Source organism: Arvicanthis niloticus, chromosome X (genome assembly GCF_011762505.2).
Source record: "Arvicanthis niloticus isolate mArvNil1 chromosome X, mArvNil1.pat.X, whole genome shotgun sequence".
NCBI lineage: Eukaryota > Metazoa > Chordata > Mammalia > Rodentia > Muridae > Arvicanthis > Arvicanthis niloticus.
In genome coordinates, this window is record NC_047679.1 from 11968158 (window position 1) to 11993803 (window position 25646).

Genomic DNA, 25646 nt, shown 5'->3' on the forward strand with positions numbered 1-25646 from the left:
GCAGGTATCGAGGACAAGTGGGGGTACATAGTAAACTCTGTGTTGACCTAAGTGCACAGCCTTTCATTCTAGCTCCCTACTGACACCTGTAAGAGAAATTCTTCTTTAGTTCAACTCTTGGAGGAATGCACAGGACAAGAACAGTAAGCCTTCTTGTTGAACCCACATGCCAGAGACATAGTCGCAGGCTCTGCCTTTCTATTACTTGCTACTTGAATGAGTGCACTTTACGAATGCTGTGCACCTGGGCAAGGGTTCAGCCATTGAGTCATCTTCACCTAGGACAGACCTTTACAGCCTCCTTCCGTTGTTTCTTATCTATTCTTTAGGTATGCTAGGTACTCAACTAGATAGTTGGTCCACAGGAACATGAGTCACATATGGTTCCTTCCTTCAAGGGTAAGATGGTCCAGGGAGAATGAGCTGCTTCACCTTCATCACACCTGCATGGGTGGACTGGAGATTGGGACTTCATGCGCATTCTCCACATGGATTCTTCCATATTTTAGCACAATCCCATATAAATGCAGGGTAGGCAGAGGAAAGGATTCACAGACTTGTGCCCACAGAGTGAATCATCTGACCTGGTTCATCAGGAACATTAATGCTTAGCACAGTGCTGTTTTCAATAAGTCCTGTCCAAGGAATCCAAAGGGTGGTACTTTGCCTGCATTTTAAAGGACAGAGCCCTTATATGCCCACACTCTTGTTTCTTTTCCTTTCTTTCCCAGATATTCAGCTATTCACTAGATGGTACAGCTGTATTAGTCATAGAGGATGTAGCAGGAAACAAAATGAACAGAGGTGCTACTTTATTAAGAGACTAATAAACACACTAAGATTCTTGAATATTATAGATGCACAGGCTGCTGCTCAAAAGAATGACCTAGATTTATTGTTCTTTGTTTTCCATTCTGTATGAATGATTCTGTGCAGGGTCTGATAGATGAGATTTTTAAAAACTATTCCCCCTCCCATGACCCTAGATACACCTAAACACATGGGGCCTACATGGAGTGGAGTCACTCCCTCACAGGAAGGGCAGATATGGAACCTATTGTGCTGTCCCTCTCCTGCCATCCTCATCCCTTCAGTATGCAGACTGAGTGACTTTCTGTCTACTACCATCACTGCTTCCATTGGAAGACAGGATCTTACTGTCTTACTGCGTAGCTCTGTCCATCAAACTGATACTCCCATATCCACCTCCATAGGCCATCCTTTTCTATGTAGATTTGGAAGCTGGCCTGGGCAATATGAGATTCAAAAAGAAAAGTGAATCTCCTCCATGTTAAAAAGAGTAGTATCATATAAATATTTTTTATTTAGAGGAGGTCTTACTAAGTAGCTTAGACTAGCCTGGAATTTATTCTATATTCCAGACTGGCTTTGATCTCCTGATCACCTGCCTCAGACTCTGAGTGATGGGATTATAGGTGTGTGCCACTGTGTTGAGATACTTCATGTTCTGAATGACCATTTACTCTGGTGATTTTCATAAAGCATGGTCCTCGAACCAGCAGCATCAGAATCCCATGGGAAATCATTCAAAGTGCGGAGTTCCACCCCTGACCTATCAAGTCATAACACATAGCAGTTTATATTCCTTTTAAGCCTGGTGATTATTCAAATTTTAGAATCACAGAATCAAGTCAGATGAAGGGTTAGAAAGGAAAGAGCCTCCCCTTTCTTCATATATGGTCATGCACTATGTCTGGGAAAAGCTCATCTTGTCCCTCCCACCTTCTCATCCCCACACTTGCTGGTGGCATGCAGCTAAATGACTATGTAACAGAGAGCCTTAGCGTGATGTCTGTAGGCCTGTGCCTAATACTATAGACAGACACATACTTGGTGTACAAAAACAAAAACAAAAACCAAAAACAACTCAAGCATCTCCTGTGTGCATGGATTATAGGAGAATGAGCCTTGTCATCGTGAATCTTCTGCCAGATGATTTAATTAGCACATGTTTGGTGCTCACTATGCTGTGCTATGTGTTTTTGCAGGAGTGTTCTGCTGAGGAACATAGCTTTCTCCAGGACTTCTCTCCAGTGGAGAGATGTGTGGTGAAAGCTGCTTTCCTACTGAGAGAGAAGTCATTCAGGGAGCTAGGAAGCAAGCCTTCCCAGCCAGTCTCTCATACACACACACACACACACACACACACACACACACACACACACACACATTCATATATATTCAATGTGGATGCACATGTGTACACGTGATATACGGAAGTGTAGATGTATTTCGTTGAATACCAAAAAGGCAGGAGAGGAGGGAGACATATCTTTACCTATGCATATGTGCAAGAGAGGGAACTTTCTTCTTACACACTAAAATGCACATCTCTGGTGTATAGGTGTCTAAACCCCAGGTTTGGCTCACCCTTGCCTGTTCTTAATGACCTGGCATGAATGTTGTCTGGGTTTTTTTTTTTTTTATTTGTTTCCCTTTTTAAGACAAAAATCTTGCAATATAGTCTAGCTGGCTACAATTTCATAAATTTCCTGTTTCACTCTCCCAAGTGTTGGTATTCGAGGCCTGTGCAGTTTTGCTATGCATAACTGCTCTTATCAGTGCATTGGGATTATGCAAAAATACAAACCCCAAGCCTTGCATACGTATAGGAAAAGCCTGTGTACCACTTCTCATTATTTTTCTTGCTCTTTTAACGGGTTGCTTGTATTTGTATTTGGTTTTGGTCATTATCCTTTAACAGTTTGATTGAATTCCTGATGTTTGGTAGTGCTGCAGTGAACTAAGCTGTCTGAAATGCTAGCTTTACTGTCTACTGGCTTATGGAGCTTATGCCTCTCCATGATTCCAGCTTCCTGTGGTGGGCAGGGAATGAGCTCAGGGTATGGCAATGTAGACTTTTTCTTCATCTGTTCATATAGAATGTACCTGTGCACACATATGTGGTATGCATATCCAGACGAGCCTTCTACTTGGTTTCCACTCTGTTGTCCTTGTCATCTAGATATGAATGTTGTTTTGGTGACAACATTCTACTCTTTGACAGTTAGAGGGACCTTTTACTTCTTATAGAAGGGCAATTACCTGTGAATCCATGCTTCCTCATTTCTCCCCCAACAAGTACAGATTTGCTGACACCATGCTGAGCAGGTGGTAGTCCCCATGATAGACTAGCTTTTACCCTCAAAAGAGATGTGTAGGGAGGGGAATGTCCATGTTTTCAGTTGGTGGTGGGCCACAAAATGGGACTTTTTATCTATAGAAACACACGAAGTGTAAGACTTCTCATTTCTGCTTTCATATTGGTTTATAGTACAGTACTTCCCCCCCCCCCACACACACATTGAGCACTCAAGGCCCTGATCCTTCTCCTCTGCTCCTCCTCTCTAATCCTTGCTATCTGGGTGCTTAGTGCTATCTCAATGCAATGCACCTGGGCAAGGGTTCAGAGAAGGTGAGCTCATCTACATCAAGAAGGACCAGAGACCCTGTGTGTCAGCCTTTCTATCCCTCCCCCTCCTTCCCTCTCTTGTGTAAAATAGTTGTTTGAGTGATTTATGTATATCAGGGAAACCCCTAACAGATTATTTAAAAGATTTCAGGCACTCTATTTGGCTTCTTTCTAGACTCACTATTGTTATAAAATATTCAGGTACCTAGAATGGGAGGGTGTGGGCTTTCTCTGTATTCTGTCCTGTATGGTTATTTATACAGGATGGGGTCAGGAGCCCAAACCTTCTGATATGTTTCCCTACTTCTTTTCAGCCCAGATGTGAGTGTTGTCTCATGCATGGTTTCCAGCTAAAGATTCACTAGAAGGACAAAGAACTATTAGATCTGCCTTCTCCCCTTCCCAACATCTAGTTTCTACTATGTATTGAGCATTCAGTTTAATGTTGTGGACACAGTAATGGATGGGTAATACAGGCCAAATTACTGCATATATGTAGTCTCTGGTAGGTACCTTTAGGGAACGAACTCCATCTGGATCAACAGTGTACATGGCCACCATGAAGACATCAAATAGTGATAATGATAAGAGTATAAGCTCAAATGCCTATATACCCTGCAAATATGCAGATTCCCCACACATGTACGTAGTTTTCTTCCTACAACTGGTTTTCTTCACCATGCCTTTGGAGGCACATTCTTACAGAATCTGTATTTACAAGAGGTTTTACAGTGTGAGCCTGTGGAATACCCATTATCATTTAAGGCCTGCAGGCAAGAGACTGAACTGCCTTGAGATATCTACCATAGGTTGTCTGGTATGAGAAATAGGGAGGTGTCTATCTTTTTGCTAACCTTATATGCAAAACATATAATATGGAAATTAAAAGTTCCTAGATCTTGATATTACCATACTATAGTCATATAGTGATGTATTATGTTTTCATCTCCATCTTTGTCTGTCCATCACTTTCTTTGTCTATTGTAATTACTTAGGGTTTCATTCCATAGAGCCTTTGCCTCTACTCTCTTACATAGGCTGTACGTACATCCTAAGATTGCATTTTCTCCCCTCCACCATCCTTGGTGCTTAGCATATTGTTCTGTGATAGGAATTTTAAGAACAGGATTCTTATCTGATGTAGACCAGTGCCTAGTATCCTTAGATTCTTGATGATATTTTGGAAACAAAGGGTCATTATGTAACCTAGGCTGGCCCTGAATTCTTAGCACTTCTGGATGCTGGGATTATAGGGGTAATTACCACTGCCACTTGACCCATTGAGTTTTTTTTTTTTTTAATTTTTGTAATAACAAAATTGAATGACTGTTTTATCTTTAAATTACTTCAAGATTCTGTCATCCGTTCCGTGCTATTAAAGGGCAATAGTTCATAGCTGTAAGCACAATGGATATCTCAGGGCTTCCATTCTTAAATTATAAGAGGAATATCTGCACAGAGGATGACTTTCTTTTTTTAAGATGAAGTCTCATGTAGCCTAGGCTGACTTTAAGTCCCCTGTGTGGCCAAGGATCTGTCAATCTTCCTGGCTCTACTCCTGGTTCCACCCTTACAGGGTACTTACAAAATGTATTTATTTGTTTTATGAGCACATATGTGCACCATGTGCATGTTGTTGGGTCTCCTGAACTGGAGTTACAGATGATTATGCACCACTAGGTGGATGCTAAGAATTGAACCCGGAGGAACAGCAAGTTCTTTTAATGACTGGGCCATCTCTCCTGCCCCCTTACAGGGTACCTTTTATCACCACTGTTTCCTTATGAGTAAACCGCAATTTGGTCTACTTAATTTTTTTTTTTTTTTTTTTTTTTTTTTTTTAAAAAAACTAACAGAATTAATTTTGGGGAGCAGTTTTAGGTTTACCTGAACAGCTGACTGGAAAATATCAAAGTTTCCATATAGTTCCTACCTCAGCATACCCTGTTCCTAACATTTTATATTAGTGTTTCACATTTGTTACTAACAATGAACCAATGTTAATACATTGTAATATGTTCCAAAAGTTCATAGTTTATATTAGAGTTCTTTTTTTAAAAAACTTATTTGTTTGAGACAGTGTCTTGCTATAGAGCCTAGGCTGGCTTGGGCCCTAAGATCCCCCTGTCTTGGTGTCCTGACTTTATAGGCCTGTACCACTAACTCATGCCATTTGGGGAGGGGATAGGTTCTCATTATATTGTCTAGTGTAGACTGGAACTTATGGGCTTGAGCTATTAAATGTTTGGGCATATAGGCAGGCACCAATGTGCTTGGGAGGGTTTCCTTCTATGCTGTGTAGCCTATGGGTCTAGACAAATATATAATAACATATATTAACCACCTACCATTATAGTATCCTGTGCACCTTGCCTCTTCACTCTCTTCTCCTCTGCTACCCTAAATCTCTTGTAACCACTGCTCATTTTATTGTTTCCACAGTCTTTGGAATCACACTGTGTCTCACCTTTTCACAAGGTCTTTTTTTACTTATCATTATGCATTTAAGGTTCCTCAATGCCTTTTCATGGTATATGATTCCTTTTTATGTATTGTATATGATTTTCTAATGACTGTTCAATATTTTAACTTCTATGTTCACAAGAGGTACTGGTTTATAGTTTTCTTATTTTAATGTAATTATGGTCTTAGGCTAGTCCTGGATTCAACAATACATGATTTCTGCTTAAGTGTTTAGTACAGTAGAATACACTGGTGAACTTGTTTGTGTTTTCTGGTTTGGAGTTTTACTGATTCAGTTTATTTAAATAAATGGAGGCCTGTTTTTACAATCTAGTGTTTCTTGTATGAATTTCAGTGGGTCAATTATATTTTTCAAGAATTATTAATTTCTTTCATCTAGGCTATTGTAGAGGAATTTTAATCCAGCAACATGACTGCTCTGGTAAGGGATCATATCCAAAAACCTTCTAGGTCTGTGTAATCTGACTAGAATACAGACATACCTTTAACCCTAAAAGACAGGAGCAAGCAGATCTCTTGAGTTCAAGGCCAGCCTACTATAGAGCAAGTTTCAGGTAAAGAAAAGCTTAGGTACATGCCTTTAATCACAGTACTCAGGAGACAGAGGCATGCAGCTCTCTGAGTTCTAGTAGAGTCAGTTCTGTTTAGTCAGTTGAGTTCAGTGCAACAGAGTTCAGAGTTAGTTGTGAGGCACTGTAGTAGAGTTAAATTGGTGGCAGTTGAGTTGGTGAAATTTCAGTTCCTGGAGTTTAGAGGCAGCTTACCAGGACAGTTTTACAGACAGGTTGCAGAGAACAAACAAGACACAGAAGAAAAAATGAGTTACAGAGTGAGAAGGAGCCAGAAGATTAGAACAAATTGCTGGAGGTAGTTTGAGGCTTGGCAGAGCAATTAAGTCAGAAGCTGAGAGAAGCAAGTTTGAATCAGTTTGGAGAGGAGTTTGAGCCAGAATAGCTGAGTTGAACCAGCCAGCCACAGTTCAGAAAGAGCTAGAGAGGGTGAACTATTCAACAGTAAGTATCTGAGACAACAATTATATCAAGTGAATAAAAGATACTTTACAGGCTATAATAAATGTCTAGACACAGAACTGTTAGTAATATGTCTTTATTATGTTTGAAATGTCCATGCAACCAATAGTGACAATTTTCCCCCTTTATTTTTAAGATATAGTCTTGCTATGTAGCTTAGTCTGGCCTTGAACTTCCTGTGTAATCTAGATTGGCCTTAACTCAATGATCCTTTTGCTTTACCCTTCTAAGTACTGGGATTGCATGTGCCACTATATCCAGTTTTTATCTTGTCTTTGGTATTAGTGATTGTAATGGCTCTTCCTGGTTGTCAGCTTGACTATATCTGGAATGAACTACAATCCAGAATTGGAGGGCTCACCTGTGATCCAGATCTTGAGGCTGGGAGATACAAGTTTCTGACCTGGATCTTGGCAAATCCAGATCTTGTGGAATACTGGCCTTGAAAATGTGAGGTCCAGGCAAGGTAGTAGATGCCTTTAATCCTAGGAGACTAAGGCAAGGAGATCTCTGAGTTCAAAGTCAGCCTGGGATAAAACAAGTCCCAGATCTAGGCATGGTGGTACACACCTTTAATCTGGGCCACACCTTCTGCTGGAGACCTATATAAGGACATTGGAAGAAGGAAAATTCACTCTTTGCCACTTGAATTTACTTGTCAGCACATCTGTTGGAATTTACTTGTATAGAAGACCAGCTGAAACAACTAGCCTTGTAGGACTGAGCAACTACTAGATTGTTGGACTTCCCATTCACAGCTGACCATTGTTGAGGAATTGGACTACACACTATAAGTCACCACAATAAATTCCCTTAATATAGAGAGAGACATTCCATAAGTTCTGTGACTCTAGAGAACCCTGACTAAGACATTGATTTTTACCTTTTTTGTTGTTGATCTGACTAGTTTAATAAAGTTGTTATTAAACCTGCTATTCTTCTTTTCAAAGAACAGGCTTTTTTTATTTTGCTGACTTTTCTGTTAGTCAGCTTTCCATCACTGTGACAATATATTAGTGAGAAATCAACTGGAAGGAAGATGTGTTTACTTTGGTTCAGATTTCAAAGATGTCAGTCCATAGTTGGCTAGGTCCTCTGCTTTTGAGGCCAAGTAAGGTAGAACATAGAACAAAATTACTCCTCTGATGGCTGGGTCGGGTACTGGATATACACTTGCATGGCATAGTCTCAGTTGATAGAGTGCATGCCTCATGTGCAAGATGGCCTGGGTTCAATGCCCAACATCGAAAAAAAAAAGGTGTATTCTTCCCGAACATGTAGCAAATTAGGCCCACCTCCTATGGTTTCTACTGCCTCTCAGTAATGCCATCAAAATATGAATTCGTTATGGGTTGATCTGTTTATAAGGCGAGAGTCTCACAGTCCTATTACCTTACACAAGCTCCACCTCTGAATCCTACTGCTTTGGGAGTCAGGCTTTCAACAATAAGCTCGGGGAGGCAAACACTTACTCCTCTTCCCTTTCTCTAATTTTGTTCTACTTATACAGTCAGTATGTTCTAGTTTTCTAAAGTAGAAATGCGACTGATTTTTAGATGCTTCTGCTTTGATTTATCTATCTAGTGTGAACATTTTTATTTTATCACATACCAACTTCTTTTCCTTTCTTTCCATCCTTTCATTTTGATTTTCTATGGTTTGGCTTTGATCTTCTTCACTGTATTTTGAGCTTTCTGGACTTATATTTGCATTGATCATTAATTTTAGGGAATTCTTGCTTGTTACCATTATTTCTTGTGGGTGCATGTATGTGTGTGGGGGTTGTATGTGTGCATGTGTGTATGTCTGTTTACATGTGCCCATGTACTCATGTAGAGGCCAGAGGAGGACACAGATATCATATTCTGTCACTCTCCACCTTACTCCTTTCAGACAGGATCTCTCTCTCACTGAGCCTGAAGCTTGCCAGTTTGGCTAGGGAGGCTGGCCAGCCTTCCAGTGCTGGGCTCTAGACATACACAGCCATATGCAGCTTTTTCTCATGGATGGTGGAGATTTGAATTCAGGTCTTCATGCTTGCTACAAGCACTTTTACCCACCAAACCCCTTCCCCAGTTTAGGTCCTTATTAAGTCACACATTTCTTTTGTTCTTTATTCCCTCCCCTAATACTTCCACTGTGTCTTCCCTATTTATACCACAGTTCTTAGGCAGTCTGAATTTTAAAAATGTTAATTTTTAAAGCCTACCCATTTTTTTCCTTTGCTTTGTCCAGTTCATTCATGAACCCATCTAATGAGTTTTAATTTCTCTTGCATTGTTTTTTATATCTAGCATTTCCTTTTCTTAAAAAGCCAATAAATTTTTGCTTAAGGGATTTTACATGTAGTTTCTTTGCTGTTCAACAATGTCATTGAAGTTCAAGGTTTCCTAAGACCCTTTCTTGAAGTTCCTTTCAAGGACTTGATGCTTTATCCAGTTGTGCTACTAGCCTATAATTCTTTCATTCTTTTATCTCTCTATGAATTAAGGATGTATAAATGACAACTCCAGAGTTCTCTTTTAGAGATATTTGGAAATAATTTCTTCAAATAATTCACTTTCAGAATAATTTTAAAGATAGATTTGCCTTTCACTTTCTGACATCCCATAATCTCTTTAAGAATTGAGTTCAGAACATATTCATTCTGATCATACTCAGTATACAATGGATCTGTGAGTAGAAAGAATATGGCAGCACTCCATTGAAACAAGCATCCTTTCACAGTAAGACAGGCATCTTCAACTCCTGACCTCATGCTGGAAACAAGCTGCATTATCAACACTATTAGTCTTTTGAATTCTTTTGTGTATCATATTTCTTTTTATATGTATCAAAATTCATGCTGAACAATGGATTCTAGGTTGCAAAAAAGGATTTATTTATTTAATATTTATGTAATTTTTGAAATTATAGTATAATTACATCATTTCCCTTTTCCTTCCTTCAAATCCTCCCTATCTATGGGTATAAGAACAAAAATTTAGAGTACAGTTAGGCATTATTCTGATTTAGCATAGTGGTGGTTGTAGGTTCTCCCCTGGGATTTATGACCTCACCGGCCCTGGGTAGTTGGCTAGGTTTCCAGTAACAGGCATGGTTTCCCTCTTATGGAGAGGGTCTTGGGTCAAAGTAGACAGCTGTTGGTTACCACCAACACATGTAAGCTGCTGCTACACTCTTAACATTATTGTACCATTCTCATCATTGTTCTGGTGACACAGCATTAGGACTGTTCCTTTCTTTCCTCCTGTTGAAACTTACTTGACCATTTAGTCATTTAGTGGCTTCATTGCAGCTCTATTCACAATAGCTAGTGAATGGAACCAACCTAGATGTTCGTTAACAGATGAGGAGATAAGAAAAATGTGGTACATATGCACAATGGAGTATTGGACTGTTGAGAAAAAATGAGATCATGAGATTGGAAGGTAAATGAATAGAACTGGAAAAGATTATGCTGAGTGAGGTAACTCTGGCTCAGAAAGACAAATGTTCTATGTTTATGCATATAGATCTAGCTTTAAATCTTTTTTTTTTGTTGTTGTTGTTGTTTTTTTCAAGACAGGGTTTCTCTGTGTAGCCCTGGCTGTCCTGGAACTCACTTTGTAGACCAGGCTGGCCTCGAACTCAGAAATCCACCTGCCTTTGCCCCCCAAGTGCTGGGATTAAAGGCGTGTGCCACCACTGCCCGGCTAATGAATTTAAGATTTTTTTTTAGCTTTAAATCTTTAGCATGTTAACTTAAAAGAAAAACAAGCAGAAGCCAAGAAGTTAGAAAGGCGTCTTTTAGAAGCTAGGGCATGATAAGGGAGGGAGTATGGTAGATTATAGGTAAAATAAAAACAGGGAGGTAGAATATTGGCGTGCAAAGGCTTAAGTGGGCAGAAAGGAATGAATATTGGGGATGGTAGGGGTCACAGTAGAGGGCTAACCCAAAGGATGGGTGTATAAACTCTGTATGGAAGCCTACTATCTCACAGCTCAATTAAAATTGCTTGGAAAACAGTAGAATACACATGAAATGACAGACAACGGGAGTATGTTGAAATAAAAGGAATAGGGACAGGAGAGGGGAAGGAGGTGAACAGGGGAAGGAGGTGAATAAGTAGTGGGGAGTTTACTTAAAACTAAGAATGTATGAAAAAGCCTTGTGGAAGCCCACTAAGCTAATTTCAGCATTTGACTTAAAAAAAAAAAAAAAAAAAAACCAAAGAGTTCAAATGGAAATACTCTGTTTGGATGAACAGTGCTGCTCCCAGAAACAATGATATTAAATGAAAATTTCAATACAGGGCATGGGATACCTGTGAGTTATATGCTCTTCCTGTCTGGGATAAATCTGATATTCCATGTTCTTTTAGAATTTGTTTATTTTACTTTACTTTTTAAAGACATGCTCTTACTCTGTTTCCCAAGCTGCAGTAGAACTCACTATATAGCCAAGACTGGCCTTGAGTTTCTGTTGACCCTTTTGCCAGTCATAATGGTACACATTTGTAACTAGCTACTTAGAAGGCTGAAGCAGGAGGACCATGAGTTCTAGGCCAGCCTGGTCTACATATTGGCTTTGGGTCTGTCCAGGCTACATAGTAAGACCCTATCTCAAACAAAACAAAATTATAATATATAGATCTAAAATAATTCAAATTAGATGCTTGTATTTTTGCTACAGTTAGACTTTCTAATGCATTGGCCATGTGATATCCAGAAGATGACATTTTACATCCTTTTTCCTTCTCTTGACTCATATTCTTTCCACTCCATCCTTAACTTTGTTCCTTGAGTCTTGGAGGGGTTGGTATAGATGTCCTTTTGAGGCTAAAAACTCACCTGTAACTTATTTTCATGCACCTTAGACAGGCTTGTATCTTGGTATTCATTACCATTTGTTGTGAAGAGAAAGTTTCTCTGATTAGGACTGAGAGTAGCACCTGTTTGTGGATATAGGGATAGGTATTTAGAAGGCAGCTTGACATGTTCATTTAGCTAAATAGTAGTAGTGAGTTCCCCCATAGGATATATGACCTCCTCAGCCATGGGTTATTAACTGTATTTTTAACCAGGCATGAATTCCCTTTGGGAGAACAGGCTCAGAATCAACAAAGTGCGTGGTTGCCCCTCTAACAGTTACTTTATCATACAACTTTACAAATCTTGGCTGGTAGGTTGATATTGTAATTCCTAGGGTCCACATCTGGTAAGACCATTTATGTCTCTCCCCCAATCAGTTTACATTGATGCATCTGGGATGATGAGAGCTGGCCAACATAGAGGAAGCTTCCAACACAGTTACAGTTTGATTTCTCTGTATTACAAACAAGGTCTATGGTGTCTTTAGCAATGAGTCTTAGCAACTAGTTCTGATGGGTAACCAAAAGGTATGGTAATAACATGTATTGTTTTGGGAGCCTCTGTCATCTCTGTGACTAACAGCTTATGAGGAGGTACTCCTCCCGGGATTGGAAGGTATTTTTAAACTATCTCATGGTTATTAAAGATAACATTATTTAGCCATGCATAATGGCTATCACCCTTTATTTTTTAGATGGCTTTCCAACTAGTAGGTTTTTTTTTTTAAAGATTTATTCATTTATTTCATGTACATGAGTACACTATAGCTGTCTTCGGACACACCAGAAGAGGGCATCTGATCTCATTACAGATGGCTGTGAGCCACCATGTGGTTGCTGGGAATTGAACTCAGGACATCTGGAAGAGCAGTCAGTGCTTTTAACCTCTGAGCCATCTCTCCAGCCCCCTAGTAGGTTTTTATATAGATACACATTCTTCATTTTGGTTAACCCTTTCTCATCACTCCCTTACCTCTTCCATCCCACTATTGCTCCCCTTCTTACATTTTCACTCTGCTTTTACATTACCTGTGTTTTGTTATGCTTTCTCCCTTGAACCAGGTTCTACTTCAATGACTGTATTCTAGTTTTCTGGTTTTTGAAGCTATCCTAATTTAAACACACACACACAGACACACACACACACACACAAACACACACACCCCTAAAGATTAGAAACTAAGATCTGTACATGAGGGAGAATATGACATGTCTGTCTTTCTGCATCTGGGTTACGTGATTCAGAATAATTATTTCAGTTCCATCCATTGACTTGCATGGTTCATGCATGTCATGTTTATTTTAAAGTTGTGTAAAATTTTGTTGTGAGTAAGTACATTTCATTTTCCATTTATGTGTTGATAGATAGCCAAACAGTTTCCATTACTTAGCTATTGTGACTAGAACAGCAATGAACGATGTTGAGATATCTCTTTAGGAGGTGATAGAATTCTTTGAGTATATGTTAAGGAGGACATAGCTGGCTCATTTTTTAGATTGGTTTTTAGCTTTTTGAAGAACCTCTGTACTGATTTCTATAGTGGCTGCAATAGTTTGCACTCTTCTCAGTAAATAAGGGTTCATATTTCCCTATAACCTCTCCAACATTTTTTGTTATTTGATTTCTTTATAATAGCCATTCTGACTGGATATGAAATTTTCATGTGCATTTCCATTATGGCTAATGATGAATATTTTTAAAACTTTATTAACCACTTGTATTTTTTATTTTAAGAGTTATTTACATAGATCCATGGCCCATTTTTTATTGGTTTGTTTGTTTTCTTGATGATTAGGTTTTTGAGTTCTTTGTATATTATAGATACTAATCCTGTGCTGTATGTATAACTGAGAAAGACTCATGCATCTTGATCTTTCTACCTTACTTTCCTAAAGTGCTGGGATTACAGGCATATAATTATAGGTGTGCCTTCCTGTATTAAGTAGGATGGCATTTTGCTTGTTGGATTAAATTCCAATATTCTACTTCATGTCTAAAAAGAAACCCTCTAGATGGACTATTTTCAAAGTTTTAGCTCAGGACGAAAGTAAATTAAAAATCTGTTCTTGACATCTGCTTGAGGTTCTGTTTCATTTTTCTTTTTTGAAACTGGGTCTTACTGTATAGTCCAAACTTGCCCCAAACTTGGTGGGATCCTTAGGCCCCACACTCCCAAGAACTGGAATTATGGGCATATTCTACCACACCCAAATGAATTTGACCTTTTTATCTCTTTAAGAACTTTTGTTGACATGTTGGCATTCTTCTTTATAAAGGCAGAAGGCTTTATTCTGGCTTACAATGTGATCATTCCATCCTGTTTGGGAAGGCACAGCCGCAGGAGTAAGCCTCCAGCTCCTCACACTATATCTGCCAGATGACTGCTACAGACATTCTTTCCTGTGAATCCAGGCTAGCATTCCTGAAGTAACTCCCTGTTAGATAGGATAGCCAAGTCTTTCAACAAGATTTGATAGCAGTTTGTTGAAGTGTATTCAGGAATTTTATATGTAGAGTCAAAGTGAAAAACACTTATAAATGTAGCATCATCTTTGTCAGGCCTGACATTCCCTCATTCTTGATCTTCTAGATACCTCATTGTTATATTTACTTTATTTTTGCCTTTTGAGATTGGATCACACCACATTTGCCTCCAACTCAGTATCCCCTCCCCTTACTTAGCCTCTGTTCTGGTTGTACAGGCACAGGTTGTACAGACTACCCCCAGGTCATTTGTCACCCGTTTGAAAAGTCTGTATGACAGAACATTTGTTGCCTCATCTGAACAACTTGGAGATAAAACTAAAGAAAGGCTAGTCTTCTGAGAGAAGATAGCATAATGTTTTATCTGCAGTTTTAAAGCCACTTTAATTAAATTATCTCTTGCTTATTTATCTGTTGGGAATGATCCAAATGATATAGACCCAGGTTGTCAATTCTTTTAAAAGTATTTACAGGAAAGATTTGCTTCATTTCACAATTGTCTCTGAGCATTTCACAGTTGCTTCTGGCTTATGTGACTTCTTTCTCCTTCTTATCAATTCTTGTATGGCTTCTCCCAGCTTAGCTCTTTGTCTTTGTCAACAAATTTTCTACTGTGGTATGTGGGTTCCTGAGACCTTTTGAGGCAACCTACAAGGTTAAGAGTATTTTCGTGTTAGTGTTTAGACATTACTTGTCCCTTTAACTCAGGCATACACTGGAATATTCTAGGAATATTATGTTTGGGGAAAATGCAGTTATTTTTACAAAACATGGTAAGGTTTTGGGTTGAGTATTAATGTATTTTATTTACTTAGTTTTCATTTATTTGTTTATTGGAGGCAAGGTCTCCAAGTCTGGTCTGTAACTCACAGCTCAGGATGGCCTCAGAATTATAGCAATCTTCCTGTCTCAGCCTCCTGACTACGGGGATAAGAGTTGTCAACCATCACACCCAGCTTTTTACATTTTAAATAACTGAATAAATGTATATGTAAGCATTTCTCAGTTCTTGCTTTAAGAACCATAATTACCTACAGATATATAATCCATATAAATAAAAGTTTAGCAGAGGATGAGCCTCTAATAAAGACCACCCAGTGAGGAGCAGCACAGTGATTTCCACCTGGGGATTTTAAGCATCTGAAATAAGCATCTTATATGGTGTCTCAGAGATTAATATCAGATATCCAGTTCATTTCTGTTTCTCAATATGAGAGAATCAAAACTGGAATTGGAATATAAGCTAGAGTGTTGTCAAGCCTTCTGTTTGTGACAGGCACTGAAGAACGGAGGTTTTATGGAAACCTGTGCTAGAAAGATATTGGAGTTTGGAGGACATTTGCTGGGGCTTTAGGTTCTCAGGTTCTTGAACAAAGATTTGGACAGAGATATCTGGATAGTAACAGAAGACAACATAGTTTATTAAGCAAAAATGCCCTTCAGAGAGTACAAGTCAGCCAGAGCTGAGAAAGCCTAATGGTATGCAAAGGATTAAGATCTTTAATCCCTGTACCAGAGGCTTTGGGGTCATTTGTACAGCACAGACTTTTCCCTGCACGTGTTCTGTTACAAGTTGGGCTTGGTGTAGAGAAGTTTCTGGTTCTTTTTTATTTTTTTATTTTTTTATTTTTTATTTTTTGGTTTTTCGAGACAGGGTTTCTCTGTGTTGCTCTGACTGTCCTGGAGCTCACTCTGTAGACCAGGCTGGCCTCAAACTTAGAAATCCGCCTGCCTCTGCCTCCCAAGTTCTGGGATTAAAGGCGCACGCCACCACTACCTTTTCTGGTTCTTGTTTGTTTGTTTGTTTTTCCATGTCATTGGTTTCTTCCATATGCTAAATTTGATACCTCTGAAATACCACCCCCACCAACTGGCCTGTTCTTCCTCAACTCGGCTTTGATTAGAGCGGGCATATAGCAGCTAGTTGTCTGTCTCTGCTGCAGTTACTTTTCCTATCACAGTTAGGGTATTTTCAGATTTCATTTTAAGTAATACCCTTAATTGTGTTATTTAAAATCAATGTAATGTATGCAGCGCCTCTTTCCCCATGTCTTACTTGAAGAGACACCATGAGCAAGACCACTTATAGAAGAAAGTTTATTGGGGCTTCCAGTTTCAGAGGTTGAGCTTATGAACATTATGGTAGGGAACATGGCAGCAGGCAGGCAGGCAGGCAGGCATGGTGCTGGAGCTGTGGTTCTTGATACATAAGCAAGAAGCATAGAGAAAGGCAGAGATAACTGTCAGTGGAGTGGGCTTTTGAAATCACAAAGACATCCCTTAGTGACAGACCTGCTCCAACAAGGCCAGACCTTTTAATCCTTCACAAACAGTTCCACCAACTTGGGACCAAACAATGAAATATATGATTCTGGGGGGGGGGGGGATTTCTAATTTAAACCATCACACCCTACTTCCTCTACTCACAGTCTCTATTTTCCATATTTGTAATATCTGGCACCTGTAGTTACTCAGAATGTCATTCGCAGGCCAATAAATATTTTACTGGAATAAAAATGAGAACTGGAGACGTCTGTTGTTTCTTTTCACATGATGGTGCTGAAATACATAGTGCACTCAGTATTTTTATTTAAGGGATTGTGTGTGTTGTTAGCTCACTCACATGTTGGCTTTTAAATATTTGTTTTTGTTAAATAAGTTAGTTGTTGTGGGAGTATTAATTTATTTGAACCAACATATATAAATCCTCACAGTAAAACAGGACAGAAAAGTCATACCACAAACTAACACCACCCTGTCCACACCCACCAGCTGGTTCTTGTTTTGGTCCAATACAAATTCTGGGAAGGTGTGCGCCTTCCCTTTTCTCTCTTCCTCTTTCTAAAAAATGAATTATTTCATTTTCTTTATGATTTTAATATGATTTAATTATAATATAGTTATTTCCCCTTCCCCTTTCCCTTTCCTCCCTCTAAACCCTCCCATATATCCCCTTTATTCTTTTGTCAAATATATGTCCTCTCTTCATTAATTATTGTTATGTACGTACTTGTATATGTATATACTTACATGCATATTCCAAAATACGTAAGTTTAATATTAAATTTACTGTCAATTGGCTTCAATTCTCTAATCAAAAGACACAGTCTGAGTGAATGAATCAAGAAACAAAAGCCCTCTTTCTCTTTTAACTTAATCACCAGCATTGAAACTAGAAGTAGCAAAGGGTCTTCCAGGCTTGTTCCATGTCTCTCTTTTCTCTCATGCAGCTGCCACATTTGCCGATTAAAATATTATTTTTATCATTTTTCTTGGTGGAAACCATAGTGCCTCCATTTGGCCACCCAAGTCCTCCAATTTCTCACAGACAACCTTACCTGTATTCTAGTTAAGAGTAAATGTTAGACTGACATGGATCTCCAAGGCTTGGTTGGCTGACTTCATTTCCCAGGCCTGAACTAACCTCTCTCCTCCATGAAGCCTTCTTTAGCTTCCCACCTCCCCTCCATCCTCCACATGACAACTGTATTCTTACTCTTCAGTCCAGCACTGCTGTTGAGTCATTTAAGGCTTCTCCCCACCTAGATCATAAATTCCTTGACAGTTAGTGACAGAGTCATAAACTCCTTTTGCATCCTCAGTTCCCCTCCCTGTTAGTGTAAGATTTGTTAAGTGTCAGCCGCCACATACATGTGCTGATGAGCTGTTAACCCTCCCTCCTCAACTGCAGTAAACATTTATTGAACACCTATTCTGAGACAACGTGAAATTGCTAAAACAACATAACTGGAGACACAGACTAAAGTGAAAGAAGACGGTGCAGTCAACATGGGAGTCTGAACAAAGGGAGCATTGAAGGCAAAGCCTGTTTGAGCCACTCTTACATGGATTCAGTAGCATTCCACCAGTCTGAAAAGAAATGGGGCTGAGGAGAGACAGGATTCCACAGAAAACAGCTGGCTTTTGTAAAGACACAGAGGCATTGAAGTACAATCATTTCTTCCTTATCTATGGAGAATTAGTTTCAGAACTCCTGCCCAAGATAGCAGGTTCTTTATATAAAATGGCATACAGTACTTACATATGACCTTTATACATCTTTCTTAATGTACTTTCAATCTTTACATTTTTTGTAAATGAAGTGACATTATAAATTTCTCTAGAAATTTGTAAATTAGTGAAATATAAATGCTATGAAATTATTTGTTATAGTATATTTAGGTAGTAATAACAAGAAGTAAAAATCTGTTATTTCATCACTATAGAACTGACTTTTAAAACATTTTTGATCTATAGTTGATCGAATTGGCAGATACAGCACTCAGAGATACAGAGAGCCAACCTGATATGGCCTATTCATAGGAGTAACAATGGGTGTATGTCAACCATATAACACTCTCAACACTTAACCTCTCCTTGGCCTTCTATTGCTTGACAAGTTCTACCTGCAACCCCAGTATTAGCTGGGAGAATAAACAAACAGCCCCCCTCGCTTTATTTTATTCCTGGCATGCCCCAAATTCTGGCTGACTTCTTGCTTTTAGCCATCTGGAGGTTTGATTTATTTTAGATAATACCTTCATTGGACTGAAACATCACAATGAAGTCATAAAGTCTTATGGAAAGAGCCTTGGATCTTCTACTACACATGAGTCCAAATATCAAGTTTAGAAATATTTGTTATTTGTGTGTAGGGCTGACCACTTTGTATTGGATGACCAACAGATTAGGTAGGTTGTATTTATATATTTGTACATCTATGTATATATGTTACGATAATCCTTGGCTTGGAGTTTTACTACATATGAGTTCAAATATCAACTTTTAAAATATTATTTGTTGATTGTGTATAAGGTTGACCACTTCATACTGGATAAACAGCAGACTCAGTAGGTTTTATCTATATATCTGTACATTCTTCTTTATATATGTTATAATAATAAAAAACAGTTTGAGAGTGAGTGAGTGGTATGGGAGGGGTTGGAAGATAGAAAGAGAATGGGGAGGTAATTGTATTTTAATTAAAATATTTTAAAAGACAAGCTATTATTTATTTATTTAATGGTTCCAGAACTTGAACATATAACTTCACTCATGATATGCAAGTGCTGTACCACTGAGATATATTCTCACACCTTCTAATACTTTTTTTTTGAGACACACCTCGCTAAGTTTTCCAGTCTGGCCTTGAACTTACTCTGTGGTTTGTATAGGCTTTGCATTTGCAATCCTACTGCTGCTCTCTGGCATAGCTAGGATTATAGGCTTGAACCACCTGGTCCAACTCAAATGTCAACTTTAGAGAATTTTGTTTATTCATTCCGATGCTTTATTTTTTTTTTTCTTTGAACATCTTTACATACACAAAATAACTGTAACTGCTGTATCAAAATGAATTTGCCACAGGGAAATACCACATTCACCTTTACTTATGGTATTTATTTCCTTTGTTGAACTCCTCCTCATTCATCTGTTTAGCTTGAGTTACCGGCTGCTGCTTTCGTTGGCCCCGTCTTTCTGTGCATTTACTAAGAAACACTTTACAATCCAAACTTGGAAACAAATGGCTGCTTCAGGAACAGTTTAATCTTAGCTCACTTTAGTTGAGTTGTTCCATGTCAGTGCTTTACAGGAAAGAGCTTGTAAGGTCCCTGAGGGGAAAAATTAGAAGTTTTCCAGCTATTCCTTTAATGAATCTTCTCCTGTGTTAGTTTGTTCTAACAAATTCTTAGCACAATAGGTACACACATCTGAAATCCTGAATACAGGATGCATTCCAAAGCCAAACATAAGTTATTTCTGGACTTCGCATACTTTCTTTCCATGATTTATGTGGTTAATAGAGTTGCTGGAACTGGGTATTTTAAATCATGTTCTGAATGAAACAACCACAGGGAGAGAAGGAAGGAAAGGATTCTGTCACTTTACAGATTCTTTTGGTTTCATTCAGAGGTATCAATCATTTCTGTCTCCCAGGCATTTAATATTCTCTCTCTTTCTCCCTCCCTCCCTCCCTCTCTCCCCCTCTGTATCTCCATCTTCCTCTTTCCCTTTTCTCTTCCTTCCTTCCTCCCTCCCTTCTTTCTTTCTTCCCTTCCTCCCTTCCTGCCTTTCTTTATTCTCTTTTTCAATTTAAATACATCTTTATTTATTGTTTTATTATTAACTTTTAAAAAATCTTAATCAAAGGCTTTATAAGTTTGGTAATGCTCAATAACAAGATGCCCATACAATCAGAATGTAACCCAATACCAAATACCCTGGTATACCCTAGATATACCAACTATCTTTGACTAGCAGAGACACTCGAACATCTGCCTCCATGTCACCCCCCACATACTCTCTCTCCCTCTCTCGTCTCCTAGCTCCTCCTCTCCTTCTCCTCTTCCTCTCCTTACTCCTCCCACCTTAGCTTCTCCTACATATCACTCTTTCTGTTAAAATAAAATAAAACTTTTCTATCAAAATACAATTAGAGCTTAACTATACCAATTTGTATCAGTAAGATATAAGATAGACCTAATACCCAGTCCATCATTTTGTTGACTAACCAGAACCCCTGTCATCTCGCCTAACTAAAAGACCTAGTTCTGATTCTGGCTTTTTTCTTGGCTTTAGAATGAATGTCAGCTGAAAACCATCTTCTCAAATCTGTTCTCTCAAAGTAAATAGCTGGGATTGGCTATGAGACTATAAGTCCTCAACCCCGTCAGAAATCCAGAATGACTGAATTAACTGAAATTACGGGAAGCACTAAGCATAGCTTCTAAAACTTAGCCAATTTATAGAGACCGCTGAATACCTGGACAGTCCCTATACTACAAAACTTTGGAGCATCCGATCTTCAGCCTTCTGGCCCAGGATCATCTGACAGACCTAGTGATGCAGAATTATTAAGGGCTGATTACTCTGTCTTGGCAGATATAATCAGTCGACTCTTCTGCAAGTATGTCCTTTTCTGGACAGTAATTTGTCTGTAGATGAAAAGAGGCAATTCTTGCCTAGTGGCTGTCTCCCCACAACTGGAGTAACTCTGAAGATGCTCAATTTGAATATATCAATAAGAAACTCAGCTGGGCGGTGGTGGCGCACGCCTTTAATGCCAGCACTTGGGAGGCAGAGGCAGGTGGATTTCTGAGTTCAAGGCCAGTCTGGTCTACAGAGTGAGTTCCAGGACAGCCAGGGCTACACAGAGAAACCCTGTCTTGTAAAAAACAAAACAAACAAAAAAAAAATGCAGTAAGGGAAAAAGGCCAAGTAACATATAAAGGCAGACCTATCAGAATGACACCAGACTTCTCACCAGATACTATAAAAGCTAGAAGATGCTGAACAGATGTCATACAGACCCTAAAATAGAGTTTGTTTCCAATTGAGAGTTTTAGAAACCTAAAAAGCCCTACTAATTGAAATTGAAACCTCTTTTGAGGTTCATTGAAGATAGGGAATCCTAGAATTAGATAACCATTAATTATGAATATTGATGATACATTCATTTAAAAGGAACATTGGTGTCTGGATGTGAGAAGGGCAAGATCATGCCTTCTATTGATTTTATAATTTGTGTTTAATTTAGTATTTTTACTACTGTTCTGTTTTTTCCAGTCTTGAGTTTGAAGTGGCAACAAACTGTCATGTAGAGTTCTTATGAGCTTAGGAATGGGCTTGAGAAAGAGGTCTTTAGATATAGATTTAATATCCTTTAATATTCTATCAAAATTCTTGAGAGTAATAGAGCATGGTGGTACATGCCTATATTCACTATTTGTGAGACAAAGGAAGGATAATTGCAGGTTCATAGCCTGGGCTACATAACGAGAACTGTGTCTCAAAAACAGCAACACAAAACCAGAAATACTTGGGACCAGAAATTTCAGATTTTGAAATATTTGTATATATAATAAGATATCTTTGAGAAATGACTCGTCTAAATATGACACTAATTTGCATTTTGTATATAGCTTTTACATGGTTCAGAGATCATTTTATATAATATTTTAGTACACCTCAGGTTGACTGCAGCCTATCAGAGGAGACCAGATGTGGTTTCTGGTATCTTGTTGGAACTCAAGTGTTTCAGATTTTGAAGCATTTTACATGTGAGATTTTGGGATCAGAAATCATCAGTGTACAGTAGGTTTCCTTAAAGGACAACTAAGGCAATGAGGTTTGGGACTTCAGGTTGGGACTCTTCTTTTATCTCAGTCAGATGGGACCTGAGATCTAAGTACAGGAGTCATTAATTTTCTGTTTTGAAAGTTTGTTGTTTCTAGAGAAAACCTATGCATGTAGTTGGCCTAGGTTATAGAATCAAGCCCAAGTGATGTGAGAAGGTATGTGGCCCAGAGTGCTGGAGACTGTGCACATATGCCTGCAGCAATAGTTAAGAAAAAAGGAGGATATGAATTTGAAGGAGATCACAGTGGAGCCACCATGAAGAAGTTCTTACTGAATAAATTTTGAGCAATTTGAACACAAAATGACAGCAATCTATTAGGACACACTGTTCAAAAGAATATTTTACTTCTATGAAAATACATAATGATTAAATGAAGTATTTTATAAGAAAGTTTATTAGTGCCAGAATATCACATCAGAAAATAATCACTGGTACAAGCTGACATTCTGTTGTTGTACCTCTTGGTAGAGGCCTAATCCCAGTGCTTACAATGTAGAGGCAGGAAGATCAGGAATTCAATGTTATTTTTAGCTACCTAGTAAGTTTGACCTAAGAGCTTCTATAATAACAAGTGGGAGATTGCTTGCAAACCAGTTGTGACCTATAATCTTTGAAACTGTCAAATTCATGAACCTCATGAAAAGGCTGAGGAAGTACCCCCAAGAAACTATCGTACATGCTACCCATCTGTCACTGTTCAGGACGTTTATTGGTTCATTTTTTCCACAGGCCAGCCTGGAAATCATAGCAGTCTGCTTGCCCCCTCCCAAATATTGAGATGATTTGTGTGAACCATTTCATTTGGCTTATTTTTACCTAATTTTGAAACCCTCCAAAGTTTATTTAAAAATTACAAAAATGTGAAAGAATTACCAATTAATAGCTATTTGTTTGAAGAAATCTACTGAAGTCATATTTAGAACAAGTACAGAAAACATACAGCTATCAGAGAAAACCCATAGCTAGGTGTAGTCATAGCATGCGTAATCCTGTATTTGATCTTTAGCATTTCCCCCAACCCCCCTCCCAATACTGATGGAGCCAAAGGTTCAATACAGCATTTCCAGAGAGGGGGCTGTGTTCTTAAGGAACGGAACCAATAGAATGAATATATTGTATATAAATTGGATTTAATCAATTGGCTTACAGGGTAAAGTCTGGATAGTCCAATAATGGCTGTCTCACGTCTGGCAGTCTGAGAATCTGGTATTTGCTCAGTCAAGAAGGCTAAACAGGATATCTTAGCAGTCCCAGTCTGGCATTGAAGGCCTGGAGAATTCTGGGAAAGCTACTGGTCTTCAGTCTATGTTGGGTATCTGATGTACCTGATTCCAGTATCAGTGAAGGAATGTAGCAGTTGCAGCATCAGAATAGATGAACTTGCCTGCATCAGTGAAGGAAAACAGGCAAACTCCAAGTTTCCTTCATCCTTGTCCTTATGTGGGCTGCTACTGGAGAGTGCCACCCACTTTTAGGGTGGGTCTTCCCACTTCAAATCATCTCATCAAGAAAATCCCTCAAAGAAATGCCCAGAGGCTTGCCTTTTAGTTGATTTCAGATCCAGTTGAGTTGACATCCAAGATTAACGATGGTTAATGATGTGATGACAAGGAATGTGGAGGTTACAAGAGGAAAAAAAAATTATGATTTAAACCATTACCCTTAGTCGTAGCTATGCTATATATTTGTTTCATTTTTAATTTTAGATTTTACATTTTCTTTAATCTGTATGTACACTTTGTCTACATGTACGAACATGCATCACAGCAATGCTTGGTTCTTGCACATGTGAAAAGAAGGCATCGGCTCCCCTGAAATTAAAACTACGGATGGGGATGGTTGTACACAACCATGGGAGTGCAGGAAACCTAACTCAGGTCCTCTGCAAAGCACATGTGTTCTTAACCATTGAGCTATCTGTCCAGACCCAATTGTTATATATTGTATGTTACCCTGTATTGTGTGGCCCTGTCTGCTGCTAATAAGATAAGTAGTCGTGATTTTATGCATACTGTGAGTGCCTTGAGAAATAACAAGGTTTGAAAATGAAATAAGCCCTGAAGTTGGAGATTTTGTATTATGTGTACTTATCACAATGAACAAGGGGCTAATTATTCATTGTTATAAGGCCAATATTTTTCTTTCTACACAGGAGCCATGGATAACAGAGGCTTTCATCAGGGGAGCTTTAGTAGCTTCCAGAGCAGCTCTAGTGATGAAGACTTGATGGACATCCCAGGGACTGCTATGGACTTCTCTATGAGAGATGACGTGCCGCCTTTAGATCGAGAAATAGAAGGTATCATTATTGCTACTTGTAAAGCTATTTGTAATTTGTATACAGCAGGCACATAGCCTTGGAGCTTTTAAATACATTCTTGTAACCAACACCACTGACAGGATATAGAATTGTGTTGACCCATAGAAAAATTCTTTCTTGCTATCCCTCTGCTCTTAGACCTCTGTCCTCTCTTCTCCTTGGTACCACTGTTTTTTTTTCCCTGTCCTAGTAGTTTCTTTTCCCATTAAGGAGATTATATTAATGAAATCTATATTATTTTACTTTGTGTGTGGGGTGTGTGGGGAAGGTAAGGCATGCATGGGCCATGGTATGTACACGGAGGACAGAGGATAGCTTAAGGAATCAGTTCCTTTCTTACACCATGTAGGTTCTGTGGATAAAATTAAAGTCAGCAAATGCTGTTGTCCACAGAATTATCTTCCTAGCCCTCTGGCCTGTATCCTCTTTTTAAGACTAAATTCTTTTACTCAGCTCAATCAGTGCCTTGAAGGTTTCTCATTTTCTTGCTGCATGCGTACTCAGGAGTGGAAGCCTTGAGTCACGTGGTAAATGTGTTTGACATTCAAAGAAAATGCCAAAATAGTGTTCAAAGTGCTTATGAAATTTTGTGTTTTAACTAACTCTATATGAACATTCTGTGTGTTCTTTGGCAGCTCTTGTTATTATCAGTAATGTTTATCTTTGTTTTCCTAATAAGTATGCACCATTATCTCATGATTTCAGTTTTCTTTTCTTAATGGCTAATGATGTTAAATAGCATATCACATGCTTATTGACCCTCATCATAGATCCTCCTTGGCAAAGCAGGTGCTCAAATCTTACATTTTTATAAATCTCCACTTTTTATAATTTTACTTTTCATTAACAGGATATTATCAGGAAAGTTAGGTAATGTCTCAGTGGTTATTTGGTTACCTA

At 38.6% G+C, this 25646-nt stretch overlaps 1 protein-coding gene and 1 pseudogene across 1 annotated transcript in view; one reads left to right on the forward strand and one right to left on the reverse strand.

Moving 5' to 3' along the window:
* Clcn5 (chloride voltage-gated channel 5) overlaps positions 1–25646 on the forward strand; it is a 161378-nt gene that overhangs the window by 76900 nt on the left and 58832 nt on the right. Inside the window, exon 3 of the mRNA XM_034485351.2 lies at positions 24579–24725. Coding sequence (XP_034341242.1) covers positions 24579–24725 — 147 coding nt within the window. The remainder of the gene's footprint in view (positions 1–24578; positions 24726–25646) is intronic.
* LOC117695653 (small nucleolar RNA SNORA40) lies at positions 9762–9838 on the reverse strand (annotated as a pseudogene).